Genomic DNA, 20879 nt, shown 5'->3' on the forward strand with positions numbered 1-20879 from the left:
ATCACTAGCTAAGCTACTTTTGACACAATAAATATGAATGGAAATTCATTAAGGAGATAAAAATTAATAAAGACAAAAAAAGTAATCATTAACTTATATTTAAATTCAATTGTTTTGAGTGTATATGATAACATTGTGTCACGTCAGAAATTTTTGAAGAATAAAGCAAAAAAGAAAATTTAAGAGGCACAGTAAAATCTAATTCATTAATTTTATCACACTAAAAACACATTTAAATCAATTATTTATTTTAATTTTTATAAGAATAAATGTTTTATACACCTCGATTAAATTATAAATTGTGACGTGTGATGTAATAGTTGGTTTATATATGAATATTTTAAAAGCTATAAATATTTATAAAAAGAAAGAAATAATAAAGCTACATCTTTGTCATTGGAATATGACTGTAGGATAAACAAAATATCAACATTTTTGTTATCTTTCTTTTTGTTCTTCAATTGATTCTTCTATCCTCAACTCAAGCTTTAGAATCAATAGGAGATAGCAAGACTCAAAATTTCACAACCCCACTTCCTGTTAATTTATTTCAATTCAGAGATGCATCTATGGCCAACAAAGAATCTCCGAGACTCCTTCAAAATTTCTTACCTCAGAAGGCTCGAATGGAACAACCGTAGAATGGAAATGGAGAAGGACCAACAATCCTCAACGGAACAGAAGCTTCTGGAAAATGATAACCAAGATAATAGCAACGGCCAAGCACCCAACCTCCTCAATTGTGAAGCTGGATCGGTAACTTCCCTCTTTCACGAGGTGTTGCTGGTTCTCTCTTGCTGCTACTGTTGCTTTTGCTGCGGTGGTAACTAACTAACTAACTCTCTAACCCTCTTTTGGGTTTAGTTTCTCAGTCTTTGTTTTGTTTGTTTGGATTTTTAATTTCTCTGAGGGGATAATAGGTGTTTCTTTCAACTGGGTTTTGTGGATTGCTTGTAAAACGTATTCTTTTGGGGGATTTGCATCTGGGGTGGTAGGTGTTGGCAGGGGTAGTTGTTTTCTGCCTGATGCAAGTGAATTTGTGAGTTTTGATTAGGATAAAATGAGGATTAAGTTTTTTAGGTGATTTTGGTGGTGTTCTCCCTTGGAGTTGTCTTTTGGTTTTGTTTCTCATTCTTTGTTTTGTTTGTCTGAAATTTTAATTTGTGAGGATATGATCCGTGCTCGTTCAATTGTTTTTTTTTTTTTTGAGGATTGCTTCTTAAGATATTTCTTCTAGGAATTTTTCTCCGGGTTAATAGGTGTTGAAATTAATGGTTTAATATTTTTCTTGGTCTAGTGTGGTTGTTGTGGCTGCAATGGATTTGGTGAATTTCAATTAGGATAAAACTTAGATGCAGTTTCTTAGGTGCTTACGGTACTATATTCCTTTTACTTGCAGATTATCAAAGTGAAATCTCAATTCTGGTCGAAAAATAACTCTACAAACACTTAAGGAATTACTTCAACAGTTTCTTTCTTTTACATAATGAAGAACTTTGTTTTGGTTTTATTTTGGGTGTTGGCTTATGTGAATGATTAAGGAGGAATTTATACAAGAAAAAGAGATGAAGGTATCGTTCAATGTAAAATTTTCGAACTTATGTGTGTTTTGTATATGATATATCTGTTTGGGTTAATTGGTGCTGAAATCAGCTCTGGATGCACTGTAAATGTATAGTGCTCTAGCTATAAGGAACTGTTCAATGTCGATTACACAAGGAAGCATAAGTCACTATCCTTGTGATTATAATTCATTTTTTATCGTTGGGTCACCCTTGTAGTTGTATGATAAGAGAAAGATAGAAAGTTAGTCAAAGTTGCTTCAACATAGATGTAGATCATAGATTCATGTTTGACTTGATCCGATGCAAAACCGAACATGCTCTAAGTTGGATTTGTGGAAGGGATTAATATCCAAACGATGCCACTGTGATTTGAGAAGCTCTCTCTAAGATTTTCTGGTCTTAAAAGTTGTGAATTTTTGTTGGGAGAACTTTAGAAACTTATTTAATTTTGAAATGCTCTTAAACTCTAGATAAAGAAACCATTGGGAAGTTTCTTCAATGTGGAACATAGGGCCATTTCTTACACTCCCTAATTGGATTATGTCTCCTTCTGTTCTACTTTTCTCTCTCCCACTCTTTTGTTTTAATTCAATTGAAGATGCTTACTATTTGTGGGGTTTGACTTACTGTTTGTCTTAATACTGCATTGCTAGAAAAAGGCCCAATGGGTTTTTATGCTCTTATTTTATAAAGGTTAGTTTAGTCCCCTCTTATTTGTTGCCTTTATATTCCCTTTGTTATTCTATTGTATAACTGATTTGCATCTGATAGAACAAGTGCTCTAATACTATTTTTCTCTATTCTTCTCCTCTTTTATCTTTGCGTTTGGTATTGCATATAAGAGAGTTCTTATTTTGAGTGAGGAGCAAGAGAGAAAAGAGTTAGGAAGAGTCATTCCCGTTGTCTCACCAGGTAGCTTGTATAAAATTACAACTGCACATTCATTTACAATTAAATCAATGAGATTTTGACAAGTTTGTCATTGGGGATTTCTTTGTTTTCAATGGCCAGATTGGCGAAAGGAGGTCTTGTACAAAAGTTATTTAGCTTGTACATTATTGACTATTTTGGTTTCTTCACCTCTTCTCATTCGTGAGCATTTGTGCTTGACTTTGTTTGGGTGATTATAGACTTTCTTGTTCACAAAACCAAATAACTTTCGCACTAGACCTAGTCTCACTAACCTTTGAAAACAAAGTTTGGTCCAACATTATGGGAATGCATGATTTTCCATAAGCTACTTGGTGAGAGAACAAGAATGACTCTTTCTCTACTCCTTTGGCTCTTGCTTTTCTCACTATGAATCAGCCTTGCCTCGATACCATGTTAAGATAGAGGAATAGAGAAAAATAGAATTAGGGCACCTCTTCTAGTAGATGCAAAATTTAATTGCAATAGAATGACTGAGGAAATATAAAGGCAACGATAACAGAGGACTAAGCTACTGTTACTAAAGTAAAACAAATCATACAAGTCCATTGAGCCTATTATCTAACCTATGTTTCACACTGCAGAAGCTTCATTGCTGCACTATCTATCTTATTTTTGACAGTGACATCACAGCATCATCCTCTTTTTTTCATGCAACTTTTTTCTTGTATTTCAGCCTTTGTTTCGAATGCTTCAGCCATTATTTAAGAAGTTTCTCGGTTTTTTAGTCTCACATTGCTACATCATCTGTTTTCCTTATTTATATATGTCTTAATGATGTGTGTCCAAAATTTTAAGTAAACATTTCCTTATATTTTAGTATCTACAATCTTTCAAGGTGATCCACTATACCGCCATAGCAGTTTTAGGTTAGGCTGCAGAATGCCACTAGCCAGGATTAGTAGCCATGATACGTACTATTCTCTTAAGCTCTCTCACTTCTTTTCTTGTTTTGATCAAAGAAAAATTCACTTTCCATGCTTTATGATGATTTATATTGTTGAGGATTGAATTTAATATCACTTTCATGGATTTACCATGATTTGTATAATTTAGGATTGAGTTTTAACATCAGTAGTTGGTTTAGCTGATTTCCAAATTGAAATATTTTATATTTGTTTTTCTGTGGATGGGGTTCTGCAGTAAACTTTTCTGGATGATCTGATCATGTAAGTATTGTTTTGCTGTAAGGGACCTGTGTTTATCACCTCTTCAATTTCATCTAAAGTTGGTCCACAATTTATTTTGGATTATACACATGTGTGTGTTCTTCCGTTTGCTATGGAAAGATAATAAAAAGGAGAACAAATTTGGCCTTTGCTTTTAATTTCAATGTGTACATTTTAACTTATCTAGTGATCAATATTTTATTTTGGATAATCTATGCCATTTTCCTTTTCCTTTCTTGTTATGTCAAAGTGCATTGAGTTTGCATTTTTTTTGGAGCTGTTGTCATCACAATTCTGTTTTTCTCTTGAAGCTTGTATTGATGAGAAATGAGGAGCTACATGGCTGCGCTTCTGCTCTGTCCTCATGCTCTTGGTGACAATTTGTGCAAAGTAGAATGATCAAATTTTGTACAGCTGGTTATGGATTTTCTTACAATTATTTAGATATTATTATACAATTATTCTGCTGTATGAGTGTTAAAAGGCCAAAGGGTATTAAATAGATTAATTAATGTAGGTTAAGTAGCATAGAAGTTTTTTTCTTGAAAAGAAGTGGTGGAGGTGAGATTTGATCCATATTCCCTCTTATCTCTTTGTTCATATTGGTTTGTTTGGACGAATTTCTCTATAAAAATTTATAGAAAATAAAACAAGTTTTATTTTAGTAAAACCAATATTTTTTTTTTATTTTCATTGAAATGACTTTAAGGTGATTTAATAAATAATTAATTGACCTCATTATGATCACAGCCATAATGTTAGGAACATTGACATATGCTTCAAACTTATCAATACGAGAAAAACAAAATTCATTTCTACCTTTGCTTTGGAAGAAAATCAGAAAGTCGAAGTATAGTAATTGTGTGTGTTGTTTTCCCTGTAAAAAGCCAAAACAATTAAATGGCAAAAGATCAACCAACTTTTCTATAAGAATTTCCAAGAAATAAAAATAAGAAGACAAAATGTATATTAGCTGATTAATTTATGCACTAATTTAAAGAAGTTATTTAAAATAATTCTCCAAATATTTGTTTTAAATTTATATATTTTTCTTTTCTGAAATTCATAGGAAAAAGTTGGTACAAGTAGATTCTCAATCTTCCTTTCGTATCAATAGTCAAAACTACTCTGTATAAGATTCAACAAATTCTCATTAACTTTTTTCTTTATTTTTTTCTTCAATGGGAACTTTTTTTAATTAAATTTATCTTTGGCCAATAACCAACGTAATAATTATATTTGGTTAAAGATACACTATTTGTTTGTTTAATTTTATATTGTATATTAAATAATTTAATGTTTATGAATTAAATAATTAATATAGCATTCATGCTTCTATGGATTTAACATGTCGTCACATATGTTTAAAATTAGTTGGTAGCTAACATGATTAAATTTACCAACTTTTTAAATGTGTGGACCAAATTGGAGTAATTAAAACTGAGATCAGCTATTGTTTTATTTTATAATAAATGACAGAAAATGAGTAATTAAAACTGGAAACACCAAAATTTCCCCATGCATAAAATTAGAAGATCCAAAAATATAACTAACCTTTCTTTTAATTTTCTCGTCAATCTTATTCACTACCTTATCCTTTACAAATGGTATTCATGTAGTTAAATCAATTTCTAACTAATTCAACACAAGTTTTATATTTAACACATCTAAATATAATTTAAATATTTAAACAAAAATATTTTCAAGTACAATTGGTAAAAGGCATTTTTTAAAGTTGTAGTATCTCGAATCATCATTACTTTTTTCCTTGAAAATTGTGTAGGATGCATAAAAGTTTCTATTTATATGTATATCTTACCGTGGTATCTGCAAACTACAACTTATTGATGAATTGAACAGTTCATATTTAAAAGCATTGACAAAATTTCTTTACATTTTCTTGCACTGTTATTTTACTTCTCTTGGAGCTTTATATAAATAAATACAAAGAGCCACATATCTATAAATATTTCATAGAACAATGCTCCTTAAAGAATGCCTAGAGACATGCTTACCACATAAAGTTCCTGAAAGGGTCAAAATTACCCGTTTTAGTGGAAATTTCAGATCAAATTTACATTCCCTTTGACTTGCATTCAGTTTATGCATTTTCACCTTGTTTGATGAATTTTCTGTAGCATTTATGCCACTACCTTGTTATTGTTGTGATAAAGTTTCAACTGGGTTTGTTGTGTAGTGTGCATTTCCTCGAAAAATGGATGGGATTTTTCAATGTATGGATGGAAGATATGATGTATCTTTGGCAGATTCTACCATGATGTGGATCGTGCACTATGCCATGAACAAAGCTCAGGAGAAGATGAAGGGGAAAACAGGAGTTCTAGAGCGGTTGAATGAGATATCAAAGTTCTATGAGTTAGCAGTGATGCAACTTGAAGGATGTCTAAGCATTGTTCATGCAGAGACTGAAAGCAGCTTTCTTGAGAGCAACCATGAAGAGGTGCTTGATGACTTGAGAGACATAAAACACCGCCTCCAATGGCGTTTAAAGGAAACGGAATTAGCCATAGTAGAGAAGGACAAAGAGTTGATACAGAGATTAGAAAATGAGTTGCAACTTAGGCATGCTTTAGAGATGAAAGAAAGACAATTAGTTGCTTTGGGAGTTAGCCATGAGGTTGAAACAAGTAGTTTCAATGCTGAGAATGATCAAACAACAAGAAATGAGCATAAAGATGGTGATGGTGATGAAGGTTTTTGTGAGTTGAGGACTGGTGAGGATGAACAAAAGCATGAAATCTTTAGTAAGGTACAAAACAATGGTGTTGGTGGGAAAAAGGTTGAAGAGATGGGTTCTGACATTGAGATACTGAAGGAGACTATGGATCTTGCTTTCGGGAAGATGCAATCTGCCCTTTTCTTGTGCGAGATGAGGCCAAAAGAGAGGGAATGGAAGTTGGCAATTGAAAAAGATGTGATGTCTATATCAATTGGAAGCTCCATAAGGAATTTCCAAGAGAACATTGAAGAACAAGTGAAGAAAGATGAGAATCATGTTGTCAATGTTTGGAAGGAGCAGTGGCCAAGGTTGATGAATGAGTTTACAAGTTTGCAGCATGAATTTTCCTCTTTCTATGACATATATCCTGAGGATTCTGATTGTTCATCACTTTCTTCCCCAGTAAAGCCTTCTTCCCCAACAAGGCCTTCTTCCCCTGAAGGAAGTCATGAAATGCCTAACAGGTTCTCTCAAAAGATAGAAGAGACAGAAAAGTCTGCAGAAGATGAAGAAAATGAAGATGGGAGCAAGTATGTCGCAAAGTTGATAAAGAGTCACGAGTCCATTATTCGCCGGAAGAGTGAAGAACTGAATTTGAGCAAGCATGGAATATTTCAAGAAAGAAAGGCTTCATATTCCAGGAGAAGAAGGGAACTGAATCGTGTGAAAGAAAGAATCCATGTTGTCACTGAAAAATTGGACAATTTTATATATCGGAATGTTAAACTTAGTGAGTCTCTTTTCAAGCAAAGATGTGTTCATGACACAGAACCGTTTGCATTGAGGCAGTTATCAGAAGTAGATGAGAGTCATACAAGCAAGGCTGCTGAAAGTCAGAGAAGTTCTGAAGAAAAGGTAAAAGAAATTTGTGATGCTGAAAATAAAAAACAGGAGGAATTAAAAATGGTGTCACCAAGAGACAAGGAATTTAACGCAGATCAAAATTTGAAATCTGAAAATGTGTCTGGCTCTGTAGATGATCAAGCAGAAGATTTCAATAGAAAATTGTTCAACTTTGAGTTGGAGAAGCAAATACAGGAGCATGTATGTAAGTGTTACATAAGGGAAGTAATCAATGAGTGGAATGAGAACATAGAAAAACAAACAATTGAAAGAAAGATCAGAGATGACATAAATCTGATTTTCTTGTCTGAGGCAGCAAATCAAGAACTTTCCTTAATCAAAGGGCATGACAGAGAAGCTAGGGAAAGTTGTTTACAGTGCTTGACATGTAGTAAGCAAGTAGATGAAAAAATAAATAGCACTATAAGTGAGGATATATCCATATTTATCATTTGGAAAACTGTGGATGAATTCAACAAAAAGATGGTAGATTGTGAAGTAGACAGTGTCATAACAGAACAGATACATCAGATTGTCTTCAGTGAAACGTTGAAAAACTTTGTCAATATTGCAAGTTTTGCTTCAAAGGAGCATAGAGAAAATAGGAAAAGTTTTCTGGATCAGTTGCAGTTTATGGCTGTAGAAAATTTTCTGAAGGAAGATGTCTGCATGGTTGTATTCAAAGTCATGGTTGAAGAATGGGGATGGGAACTAGATGACTACCATATGGAGAATTACATCAGAGAGAAGGTAGACCAAGTTGTCATGGTTGAAACATTGAATGATGCCTTTTTCTTGAGCATGGAAGTTAATTCATTGGTTGAAGACAATTCCATGGAAGATGATTGCTCTACCTCTTCTATGATGTTAAAGCAACTTTGGAAAGCTGAGGGAGAAGAGAACGTGACAACTATGCTGTTAGAGTCTCTACTTAGTTGTTTTGAGGCAGAGGAGAATCTGATGCTAAGTGCAAAGTGTGAGATCAAGGAACAATGCAGGCAACTAGACTTGGGTTCAGAACGTGGAGACCTACATGAGCATGAAATATTTGAAGATTTGATAACTGGAGAAGAACAAACATTCTCTTCACTGACCAGCAAGGTAGAAAATGTGTTGCAACAATTAGGTATAAGCAAGGCACTTCTGAGGCACTTAGGCACCAGCTTAGGCCACAGTCTACGAGATTCAAACAGTTTTCAGAATCAAATGTCAAACAATGAAGAAGGTCAAATGAGGCTGTCTTCCACTGCTTTCATGCCCCTTTTGAATCTTTTACTAACATTTGCAGAATTCGAGCCAATGATATGCCAGAAGTTTGAGATGATGACTGTGAGGTATTTCACCATCATTGTTCATCAGTATTTTTCACACGGATACCATCTACCTATTATATAATTTTACCTTCCTCTTGCATTTTCTCAAACTATTCATACAGATTGGAAAAGATGAAAGATTGTTTGGATCCTCTTATTGAGTTGGTTGGTTGCTTCAGAAGCAAGGAATTACTTTATCAGAAGGCTTTCGTTAAAAGGTGCCAGAATCTCCAAAAGGCTGAAGCTGAGGTCTGTATCATAGTCTCAAACTTTGTACATTCATCAAAAATTTCAGGGGTGATTAGGTTTGAGAAATGATTTTTCCTGTTTTCATTTCTGATTACAAAAATACCACTTTTTTCACTCTTTTTTCTTAGTTTTCAAATGTTTGTATTGGAACATTGAAAGCAAAAACTGAAAACAGAAAACATTAGAAAGTTGTTTTCACTTGTTCCAATACAAGATTTTGAGGACAAGCAACTAAATCAAGACAAAATGACATTTTGCAAACGTAGAAACAAAGAATGAAAACAGGAACAGAAAACGTTTTCTCAGACCAAACTGACCTAATATTTCTGGTTATTCACTTTCTTGCAAATGGTAGTAATCATTGGACACCACTCAAAATCTGAAGTTTTTCTTTTAAAAAATAGGTTGATCTTCTTGGTGATCAAGTTGATGCACTTTTAGCGTTACTTGAGAAGATATATGCAACCCTTCATCAGCATGCACCAGCTTTGAAGCAGTTCTTTGAGGTGAGAAGTTCATATTCTATTTGATTTTCCAGTTAAAACTATGGCCTGCCCTCAAATTATTTTGAAAGATCATTAATTCTTAAATTTGTTGCACCATTATTCTTTAATTATTTTTCCTTTTCATTTGTTCTAATCTTTGACAGGTCTATGACACTTTGGAGTTGATAAAAAGAGAACTGATTAGTGGATCTGTTGAATCTGTAATTGGTGTCGTGTCGTAAACAAATCCATGTTGTACTACATTTATATTTCTGTTAGCAATATGTGGCTACTATTCATAAAACCACAGAAAAATGGTTTCCTCTATCGGAACTTTTACAAGAAAATAGGAGCTCATACCAGAAAGGGATTTAGAATTAGAATGTAAAATTTCAAGGAGGCCACACTAATGGATCATTCACTTATTCAAAGTGTAAATAGATTAGTGGTCAATTAAATTAAATGCTACAGAAAAACTTATGGACATTATGAATCATCCATTTTAATATTCCAAAATTCTAAGGCTTTATAGCTAAATGGAAAAATCACAATTTACAGTGTACTTTATAATTCAAGATTATAGAGACAGCAAAATAAGTTCCACACAGGCTTAACAAATTTAGATAGCAACATTATTTACTTGTGATATGTTAGATAACAAAGAAAAAAATTAAGAGTTGGAAGTATCAAATGTTAAACTCAGATAAGATTGAGCCAAAAATTGTGTCCCCTCTTGCTAGAGAATTTTCATATAAATACAAATGATTACAATCTGTCAAGCTGATTTTCAGCCCACTAAATAAGCTAAACTGTAATATATACATTTACTATAACTAATTATCCTAATTAAGAGAATAACCGTTACAAATAAATATACAATTGCATATCTTTTTCCATTCATTCTGTTGACATCCCCCCTCAAATTGATGCTGGTGAATCTACAAGCATCAATTTGCCAAGTAGAAAGTTGTGATGCTGGCATGGCAACGATTTAGTGAAAATGTCATCTATTTGAACAGATGTTGAGACATGTGGTAGATTGATGACTCTACGATCATACGCTTCTCGGATAGAGTGACAATTGACCTCGATGTGTTTCGTTCGTTCATGGTAAACTGAATTTGCTGCAATCTGTATGGCACTGGTGTTATCAGCATGCAGTGGAGTGGGTTGTGCTTGAGACAATCCAAGCTCTGTAAGAAGACCACGTAGCCATATTATTTCAGAACAAGCAGTAGACATTGTGCGATATTCTGCTTCAGTGGATGACCTTGAGACTGAATCTTGTTTCTTACATTTCCATGAAATAGGAGCATTCCCTAGGAACATACACCAGCCAGAAGTTGTTCTCCTAGTGTTTGGACAGTCATCCCAATCAGCATCACTATAAGCTTGGAGTTGAGGAGATGAATTACCAGGAAAGAATAAACCATGACTTGAGGTGCCAAGGAGATATTTAATGATACGCTGTACGGCAGAAAAATGAAAGTGTCGTGGAGATTGCATGAACTTACTAACAGTGTGCACAACAAAAGAAATATCAGGGCAAGTGATAGCCACATAGATGAGACTACCAACTAGTTTCCAATATTGAGTGGGATCATCAAGAAGCTCTCCTTTATGTCGTTTATATTTAACATTAACTTCCATTAGAGTGTCAACAGGGGTAGCATTGGTGAGTCCCGCTAGCTGGTCCAAATCTTGAATATATTTATGCTGATTTACGAAAATGCCTTCAGGATGGTAATGCACCTCTAAACCCAAGAAATAATTGAGATAGCCTAACTCTTTCATGTGAAAATTTGAATGCAGCATTTGTTTGATTCTAGAAATAGCATCTGGATCAGAACTAGTGACCACAATGTCATCCACATAAACAAGAAGTACGACGATGCCTTTAGGAGTCCGTTGAAGGAAAAATGATGGATCATACTGACTTTGATTGAAAGAAAAACCAAGAAGAGTGGAGTGAAACTTTTCAAACCATACTCTTGGGGCCTGCTTCAATCCATATAAAGAGCGTTTCAATTTGCAAATAGTATTCAGGGAGAGGGTCGACATACCACCAGGAAGTGTGATGTAAACTTCCTCCTTAAGGTCACCATGGAGGAATGCATTTTTGACATCCATTTGATGTAATTGCCAAGATTTGGATGCAGCAAGAGCAAGTATAGTGCGCACAATGGTCATCTTGGCAACTGGAGCAAAAGTCTCGTCATAGTCTAGGCCATACTCTTGCTTATTTTCAAGCACAACCAGTCGCGCCTTATAACGGTCTATGGAGCCATCCGAACGCAGCTTTATAGAGAACATAAACTTGCTGCCTAAGGGTTTAACAGATGAAGGACATGGCACTATATCCCATGTTTGATTTTCTTCCAAGGCGAGAAGTTCACTTTCAATAGCTTTTTGCCAACATTCATTCTTCATTGCCTGTTTATAAGAAGAAGGAATAGGAATAGATGATAATGTTGTTGTCATGGAACAGATATACCTTTTTGGGGGCTTACCAATGCGTGAACTGCGTCGTAAAGGAGCTGGTTCTGGTTTTGGAGCTTGTACTAGATCAACATCCAAAGAATTATCTTGAAGAGGCCCATGGGATTGTGCTAGGTGATGTTGAGTGGCAATATTTCGCCTTTGATAGGTCAATAGAGGTCTAGATGATGATTGACGTGCAGAAGAATTGGAAAACAATGGCAAAAAAGAAATTGGAGAAGAGAATGAGTCATGATGGTGTTTGAAAAAAAATATGCACTTTCTAGAAAAATGATTGTTAAAAAAGAATGGCTCAATTTCTCACACCAAAGAGGGGGGGGGGGGGGTTTGAATTGGTGAAGTATAAAATTTAAAACTTTCAAAATCTTTTGCACCAAAAGAGATGCCTTTATGACTTTCTTGAAACGCAAGGTAAAATATTTGTTTATGCAGCGGAAATTAAATCAATTGAGTACACTAAGAAGTCGACTGAATAAAAGAGTGTAGGGATAGAAAGATCAAACACTGAGTTTTTATACTGGTTCGGCCAAGCCTACATCCAGTGTCCTTCCAACCACAGGAAGCCAATGTATTATAATGATTAAGGTTTTTACAACAAGGCTTTTATAGCGACCTTACGTCAAAAATGTAAAACACCTCTCTAACCCTCTAATCAAAACATAGGCAGTATACAAACAGACTAGCAGCAAGAATCCCCTCTCCTGCAGTCCAAACCCTTTGAGCCACCATCAAAGTCAAGAACGCAACACGCTCTTCTTCCTGTAATCACAACAGGGAACCTCAGTCCAATCTTCACAATATTGTAGCCTCTGATCTCTCAATTACACCCAATGTGCAGATATGATAAGCCTTTGCACGTGTGGTTAACTTACTCTTCAAGAATCCACAAGTAGATGATCACCACGGTCACTTCTTGTTTCTTGGAGCTCTTTCTCTCTTTCTGTAAGAATGCACCTTCTGCAAAAGGTATCACAATCTGTTAGATTCACAAAAGTTCTTACGGAAATCAAATTCGCGTCAATTTATAGATAAACACAACTCTAACGCATTTTAATCGACTAAATGCAGTCGAATATAGCAATTCTGTTATTGCAGTTAGCAGCAATCAATACAGTTAATTGAATGTACAATTAATGCAGTTGAATTTCATTTAATGTTTGGTCAACATATTTAAAAATATAGTCGATGTGACAGTTATATCAAGCATTAACAGTTATTCAAAACATAACAAACTCAGTCGAATGCAACACGCATTTAATCGACTTTATAACAGAGTAAAAGAAGTTTTGAAAAACTCTCACAGCACACTTGAAAAAGTTTGTGCAAAGACACGAATTTTAATCGACTCACCCCATAATGAAATCGACTTAAAACTGTTGTTTTGCCACACAATTTAAGTTCAACAAAAGTGCTTGTGGTTTTTCTTTTCCAAAAATATGTGTCATGCATTCATGTATAAAATCACATATATAACATAGTGGAATGCAATGAACAACAAAAAGAACACAATCATGTTCTCAAAAAACGCATATAACATGTAAGCATAGAATATGTAACACAAAATACATGTGTGTTATTAATTATGTGTTGTCATCATCAAAAACTCAGATATCACTAGATTGTGGGTTCAACTAAATCAGTGTTCCCCCTATCAACAATCTCAACAATGACATTTCGAGAGACCCGAATCCCATGAAGGTTAGGATCATAACATAGAAAGCCCTTTTGATGAGGATAATAGCCAAGAAAAGCACATTGAACAGATTGTGCAGTGAGCTTGGTGCATTCGTGTGGAGGAAGATGGACACAACATGCACAACCGAAGATACGAAGAGTGGAGTAATCGGGTGGGTGACCAAATAATCGAGTGAAAGGAGATACATTACTTATGGAAGGAGATGGAAATCTTTTTATAAGATGAACTGCAGTTGAAAGGGCTTCACACCAAAATCGTGATGGCACATGCGACTCCAGCAAAAGAGTGCAGACAACATCTAGTAAATGGCGATGTTTCCGTTCAGCTACCCTGTTTTGTTGGGGGGTTGATGGGCATGATCTTTGAGATAAAATGCCATTGGATTGCAAGAATTCCTGAAATAAGTATGATGTGTATTCCCCCCATTATCGGAGTGAAGAATCTTGATTTTGGAGGAGAATTGGGCCTGAACATAAGCATAAAAGAATTTGAAAGTGGAAAAGACTTCATCTTTTGAGAGCAGAAAATAGACCCAAGTGAAACGACTATAATCATCGATAAAAGTTACAAAATATTTGTAATGAGCATGAGACGTAACTGGTCCACCCCCCAAACATCACTATGGATGATATCAAATGGTTGTGTTTCATGCGACTGATGTGTTGGAAAAGGTAGAATTTTACTTTTGCCAAGCTTACAAGGAATGCAATCAAAATGAATATTATTAAGAGATGGGATGTGTTTATTTCCAAGAAAACCAGATTTGAGCATGTCATGGAGTACATTTGAGTTGGGATGCCCAAGGCGCTTATGCCACACTTGGTGATCAACAATAGCAGAATTACAAGAGACTATAGGCAAAGAAAGACTTGGAGACAGCGAGAAATATATGGGAAAAAGACGTCCAACTTTTTTAGGCCCCTTCGTGATTATCTTCCCCGAGTGTTGATCCTGCACAAGACAATCAGACTGTGAGAATTGAACTCGACAATCATTGTCGATTAATTGACCAACAGAAATGAGATTACTAGTGAGACCAGGAGCAACAAAGACATTTTTTAGAAATGAAGAAATATCATCAGTTTCTGTTATAAGCAATTGATTTCCACCAGCAGTATGTATCTTGAGATTCCCAAAATATTTTTGTATATTAGTAAGGAATCGAGTATTGTTGGTCATGTGGTTGGAAGCCCCAGAATCAAAGTACCAAGGTGAAGAGAAGTTACTTAAGAATCCTAAAGCAGAAAAAGATGAAATGATCATTTGTTGAACCATTTCAGGGGTCAAAGTTGGAACATCAGTAGTAGCAGTTTGATGGACAGGTGTTGGATTGGCAGAACTGTTGGAAATAGAAGAATTAGTTGTGGTGGTAAAAGCTATTGCAGGTCGTCGTGGTGGCCTTATTAGGCATTCCTTAATAATATGACCATCCTTTTTGCAGTAGTTGCAAAATTTTGTACAGGTTGAAGCATAGTGGCCAAATCACTTGCAACTAAAACATTAAATAATATTCATGTCATGGCGGCGTGACTTCCCTTGTGCCATGTATGCTACTGGAACAGTAGACAATTTTTGTTCTTCAATGATGGATTGTGTAAGAAGACGTTGTTCTTCACGTAACAAATCATTGAGACATGCATCCAACGATGGGACAAGATCTCTATGCATCAGATTGGACCGAATACCTTCAAAGTCATATCGCAATTTCATAAGAAATTGGTCACGTTTGGTAATATCATGAATTTTTGTACGGAACTTAGACCTTCAGAAGGCAAGTTAGCATAAACTATATTAGTGTATTCATCCCAAAGATTCATGAATTGAGAGTAAAAATCAGAGATGGAGAGACTATCTTGTTTAAATATAGCGATGTTGTGCTCAAGCTGGAATCGGCGAGCTGCATTATTTTGACTATAAATTTTCTTCAGGTAAGACCACATTGTGGTTGCAGTCTTGTAAGGGCGAAGATTTAGGACAATGTTCGAATCAACGGAACCAAGGATCCAGGCCATGACTTGAGCATCTTTGACTGCCCATTTGGCATGAGCAACCGTATCTTGGTCTTTCTTAGGGGCAGAAGTGTTGCCATCAACATGACCCCACAAATCTTTTCCGGTGACAAAGATTTGGAATTGGAATGCCCAAGCTAAGTAGTTTTTTTCATTAATGCGAACGAATAAGACATCATATTTTTCGGAAGCCGTGGAGCTAGGGAAATAGGAAACAAGAAAAAAAACCAAGAATCGTGAAGCAGGATCGTGAATCTAGGACGAGGCTGAAAAACACAAACTAGGTTTTGGGATAGTAACCTAGACTGATACCATGTTAAACTCAGAGAAGATTGAGCCAAAAAATGTGTCCCCTCTTGCTAGAGAATTTTCATATAAATACAAATTATTACAATTTGTAAAGCTGATTTTCAGCCCACTAAATAACCTAAACTGCAATATATACATTTACTACAGCTAATTATCCTAATTAAGAGAATAACCATTACAAATAAATATACAATTGCATATCTTTTGCCATTCATTCTGTTGACATCAAATTCAAGAATAATTATGGTAACCAAACATTTACATAAAGCTTCTTTTGTGTAAATTTTAGAATTCATTAAAGCGTAGTTTATGTACATACTGAAGCAAAAAGAACCAAATCTTTTAGTAAGGCTTCAAGCTTTGCAGCATTTTCTGCAACTCAAATGCAATGAGAAGGTTCTATCTTTCTTTAAATGCTTCATTCCCAAACTTTGGCACCATGTCTTCAAATTCAGCACACATGTGACATGATTCTATTGCAAAAGCAGGCATGAGAAGGAGAATCTTGGTAGATGTTTTAATAGGAAAAAAATGGGATTTATGAGTGAAGTCCTGGTATATCTTGCAGGATTTGCTCCACCACAATGCCACATGCAAACAGTTCAGCCAAAAGAAGTGCTACATTTGCATTTAAAAATTCCTTTTGACCATAAAGCTCAGGTTCCCTCTTGTGCATTGCCCATGCCATAGCTGGTGGAAGAACTCCATAGAGCACTGTCATGCAATATCCCCCCTAGTTCACAATAAAACATCAATTACCACTAACCACAAGAAACAGAATTTTTCTATGTACTTAAAGAGCTTTTGGTTCATCAATTGAATTGATAAAACAACTTTAATTTTGAAAATTTAATTACAGAATTTCCACCTTATTTCATTTTAGGATAAATGATCAACTAGATCCATGAATGTGTAAGGTGCTGTCCATTTAGTCACTGAGACCTAATTGGTCATTTATTCTTCATTTTATTTCTTGTTTTTCAAAATTTATATCAAGGAAAGTTAGAATTGAAATTGAATATAAATGCAGAGAACATTCATTGTTCTTGTATAAATTTTGAAAACAAAACAAAAGGTGACATTTAGTAATTAAAAGTAAAAACAAAGAAATGTTTTCTCAAACCAAACTACCACTTAATCTTTCAATGCCACACAGACAGAAAGACCTCTTTCACAGCTTACAGCAATATCTGTGGCAGCAGAGAATGAATCTGGAAACGCTGTTGAGACAAACAGAGAGGGAGCAACTACCATTGTCACAGCTGTGACATTTGTTTTATTACTGCTCCACCAATTTCCCTGTCCAAAAAACTTTCTTCATTACAGCATAACATGATTCTTTGTTAACTGTGTTATAGGTAAAAAAAGGAAACAGTTGTTAAGAAGCCTATGAAACAATAAATCTAACAACAAACAAATTTTGTTAGGATAAGCTCTAACCCATAACTAGGTGAGGTCTACACTTACTTGTATACTGTTAATTGACCTTATCTCTAGTCGATACAGGATCTCTAACAATAGTTGTAGTTAGCGTAGATATTAAAGGAACGCATAATTTAGTTTTACCTTTTCTGTGGGAGGGGAATGTAAGGTTCCATTTTTAAGTTGCTCCTTGAAGAACTCTGAGAAGGCTAGGAGGGTGCCAATAAGTGATGTACCTACTGCCAAAAGTGAGAAGGCAGCAACCATAATTGAAACACCATTGTTTCTCAACCTAAAAAATTGACATTTGTGAATTTTAGTTGATTGAGGTGCAACTTGAGAGGCTCTATTGCTTGTGATGGAAGGGTAAGAAAAAAGTTGTTTTCTCTTTGTTTCACAAAAGTGTAAAAGCTTGCATCAATACTTTCATATACATAATGTATTAGAAATCTAATTACTTTGTGTAGTTCATGTAGCCAACCTTTTCTGGTAGGACTAGACTTTTGTTACAGAAGATTTTGCTGAGTGAGTTTTACACAAGGTTTCTCAAAATCACCTCTAACTTCGTAGTTACAAAGCATCACAATTGTTCCTAAAGTTTTCTACAGGGGAAGAATTACCCGTATAACAAGGCAACAGGATCAACCACTTGTTTTGCTTCAGCTGCAAGACCAACAGCAACTGCATTCCAGACAAGCACTAGCACCAGTGGCACAAGAGCACCAATAAAAACTGAAGGTTTTATACGACGAAGGTCACCTTCCAAATAAGTGCAAATAACTGCAATGGTTGTAAAGCCAAATGCTTTAGCAAGAATTTAGAACAACCTAAAACAACTAAAAACCGTGAACAAATTCATATAAGAGATCAAATAACAACATCCAATGTACAACCTTAAGATAATGAATTTATAACACTTTCTTCTACTTTTATTCAGACATATATACATATAATTTTCATTCTTACATGGGGTTATATCATGAAACACTAGGGAAAAAATAATAACAGGTATGGTTGGTGGAATTTTGGTCCAGTCACTAAGGCCTCCAACTCCTGACCACCCCACAAAAACAACAGCTAGCACCTCAATGGCCAATAATAAACCTGCAAACAAAAGAACCTATACATTATCAGTTTAATTCTAGAACAAAATACACTCATTGACCTATATCAGAAGAGAAAGGTTGAACATAGTTTAGTACTTACAAGTGTCATGTATTCTCACTTTAGTTCTTATAGTAAGAACTTAATAAATTAGTCCTTGTATAAGCAAACATTATGGATCATGCATTTAAGACAATGCAATAATATTTTAGAAACATTCATAGCTCAATTATTTATGTACCAATCAAGGAAGCAGTGAGATACTGGTTCACTCTATCAGTGGCTTTGGTTCCCCAAATTGAGACAAGCATGGTGAAGAGAGCAGTGAACAGAGAGCCTGAAATTGGTGCTGGGAGATTGATGAGTTGGAAAAGGATCTCCCCAGACTTGCAACTATATGCAACCATGGAACTATATCCCAAGAAAACATAGGCAACAGTTGCTATTGCTCCACCCCAGTCACCAAGTGTCTCTTGGGCCATGGTTCTGATAGAAATAACATCCAACTCATTTTCTTCCTTTTTCCTTCTTTTCTTGTTCATCAAAGCCACATTTATTTCAACCAGCAAAAGGGCTTCAATGAGGAGAAAAATCCAACACCCTATTACTGATATAGAACTTGGAATAATTCCCTGCAATGGTACATAACATGTCCAAATAAAGAAAAATGTTTTTTTTTCTCAAGTAAAACATGTTTTTCCCGTCAAAATATCTTGAAATTCAGGTTTTAAAAGCCATGTGGTTTTGGTCTCTTATTATAAAGTAAAAACACATGCTTCCATGCAAAGACTGAAAAAGAATTGAATTTTTATAGGAACTAAAACAAAAAATTTGAGATATTTTGAAGAACAGAAGATCTTTTTCTGCAGGTGATAGAGAAAAGGAAGTACAGCAGGGAAGGCTTTCTCTGGAAGTGCAAGGATTCCAGTACCAATACTAGTACCAATGATAAGAGCAACTGCACCAACGACAGTACCCTCTTTCTTCTCAGCTACTTTGCTACTTTCTTTGCTCAATTCATTGGAGAATTTTTGTGCCTTTCTAGCGTGCTTGCTTCTTATCACTGGCTTTTGTTGTTGCCAATGGAGGTAGCACAAGTACTTGTGATAGCTTCTGCTGGGAGAAGTTTTGAGCTCATCATATAAGATGCTGACAGAAAAGAGCAGATACACTTCTACAATACAATATAGAGAATGAATCATGTAAATAATGTCATACTTGCTCATTTTAGAGACAAAAATTGTTGTTGTTGTTGTGTTCCCATGTAGATTTCTTGTCCATGATGGATTTGCTTTTGCATTTCTGTGAATTTTGAGATGCAAATGTGAAGAGTGAAATGAAGTAATGCATCTAGAGTCCATGAGAAAAAGAAAAATGTACAAATGGCTAAGGTGAACCAATTGTTTGGTCTCCAAATATCTTGTTAAATGGTCCCTACAATAGATTCTAAAGAGTCTAGTGTTCTTTTTCCTTTCAAAAAACATATTTATATATATATATATATATATATATATATATATATATATATATATATATATATATATATATATATATATAAATGGGTTAAATATGGTCCTCTTTTTTGGTTTTGCTTCGTGTAAGTTACTTTTGGTATATGTTTTTGTTTTTTAATTTCAATTACTATTATTTTATTTTAACTTTTTTTTTTCTATAAACTTGTTTTTCTTTTGTTGTTCTTATTATAATAACTGAAGAACTTTTAGTTCTTGCCAATTTTTTAACCAAGACTAATTCAAATAAATAAATCAAATGTGGAAAGGACTAACTCAAAATAGATCAAATATTATAAATATTTAAAGAAAAATGGATACGTTACAAGGATTAAAATAAAATAAGAAGGATCAAAATTTTAAAGTAGATTAAAAAGATCACTTTGAAAAAAAAATGCCAATGACTAAAAGAGAAATGTGCTGGATAAACCTAAAGGAAATTGTGAAAAAAAAAACTAACATGGAAACTTATATTAATTTTAAATTTTATGATGAACTATCTAATATATTTATCCCCTCTATCTAATCTCAAGTAATTCAGTGCATATTTGTTTTATTGTGTTGAAATTTATTATTATAAAAATTAAATTAGACCACAAAAGTATTTATCTCTTAAGTATGCTTTAGAAAGAGCAAATATTAGTGAAAGGAAGAGAATTGAGTAAAAAAATGTTGTATTACTTCATTGAGAACTTACGAGACATACACATAAAACTACTAAACTTCCAAAAAATAGTAAGCTTTCACAACAAAAAACTAAGCTAACACCGTTATATGTATTTATTTTGGGTTCCTGATAACAGTTGAAAAACTGTTATTTTCATGCTTAAAATTGATACTAAAAGCAGCCTTTAACACTTAAAAACTAGCTTGGAATCATGTTTTTGTTTATATTTTTGGAAATAAGAGAGTTGGACAGATTTATGCTTGATTTTAGTGTTTTATGCAGGTTTTAAGGTGAATTTGATGAAAGAAGTGAAGAAGGATAGAGATGGAATCAGAAAAGAACTCAAAAAGTGCAAAAGAAGAGAAGCC

General features: G+C 34.4%; 2 protein-coding genes and 1 long non-coding RNA gene across 6 annotated transcripts; 2 read left to right on the forward strand and 1 right to left on the reverse strand.

Annotated features, from left to right (window-relative positions):
* Positions 1-395: 395 nt before the first annotated feature.
* On the forward strand, positions 396-4334 carry LOC124841251 (uncharacterized). Its single transcript, XR_015786269.1, has 3 exons — positions 396-823; positions 1400-1571; positions 3976-4334. It is a non-coding gene; the product is annotated as an uncharacterized LOC124841251 (long non-coding RNA).
* Positions 4335-5609: 1275 nt separating this feature from the next.
* On the forward strand, positions 5610-9757 carry LOC124841252 (WPP domain associated protein). The gene is made up of 4 exons (XM_047317493.2): positions 5610-8581; positions 8683-8809; positions 9214-9315; positions 9459-9757. Exons 1-4 carry the CDS (start codon positions 5880-5882, stop codon positions 9534-9536), a joined length of 3009 nt encoding a protein of 1002 aa, XP_047173449.1. The 5' UTR covers positions 5610-5879; the 3' UTR covers positions 9537-9757.
* A 6225-nt stretch (positions 9758-15982) lies between these two features.
* LOC124841250 (uncharacterized) lies at positions 15983-19729 on the reverse strand. 4 transcript variants are annotated; one of them, XM_088113650.1, is made up of 8 exons: positions 19552-19725; positions 19224-19446; positions 18575-18965; positions 18196-18333; positions 17850-18009; positions 17374-17521; positions 16990-17106; positions 15983-16540 (listed from the first exon to the last, which is right to left on the reverse strand). In XM_088113650.1, the coding sequence occupies exons 1-8, from the start codon at positions 19692-19694 to the stop codon at positions 16346-16348; spliced, it is 1515 nt and encodes a 504-aa protein (XP_087969776.1). In that variant the 5' UTR covers positions 19695-19725; the 3' UTR covers positions 15983-16345. The 4 variants fall into 4 exon arrangements, with proteins under 4 accessions (XP_087969776.1, XP_047173448.1, XP_087969777.1 ...); XM_047317492.2 differs by having other exon boundaries at positions 19224-19449; XM_088113652.1 differs by having other exon boundaries at positions 16400-16540; positions 16939-17106; positions 19224-19449; positions 19552-19729.
* Between the last annotated feature and the right edge of the window lie 1150 nt (positions 19730-20879).

This window comes from Vigna umbellata, chromosome 4 (assembly GCF_029865625.1).
Source record: "Vigna umbellata cultivar VRB3 chromosome 4, Vumbellata_1.0, whole genome shotgun sequence".
Classification (NCBI taxonomy): domain Eukaryota; kingdom Viridiplantae; phylum Streptophyta; class Magnoliopsida; order Fabales; family Fabaceae; genus Vigna; species Vigna umbellata.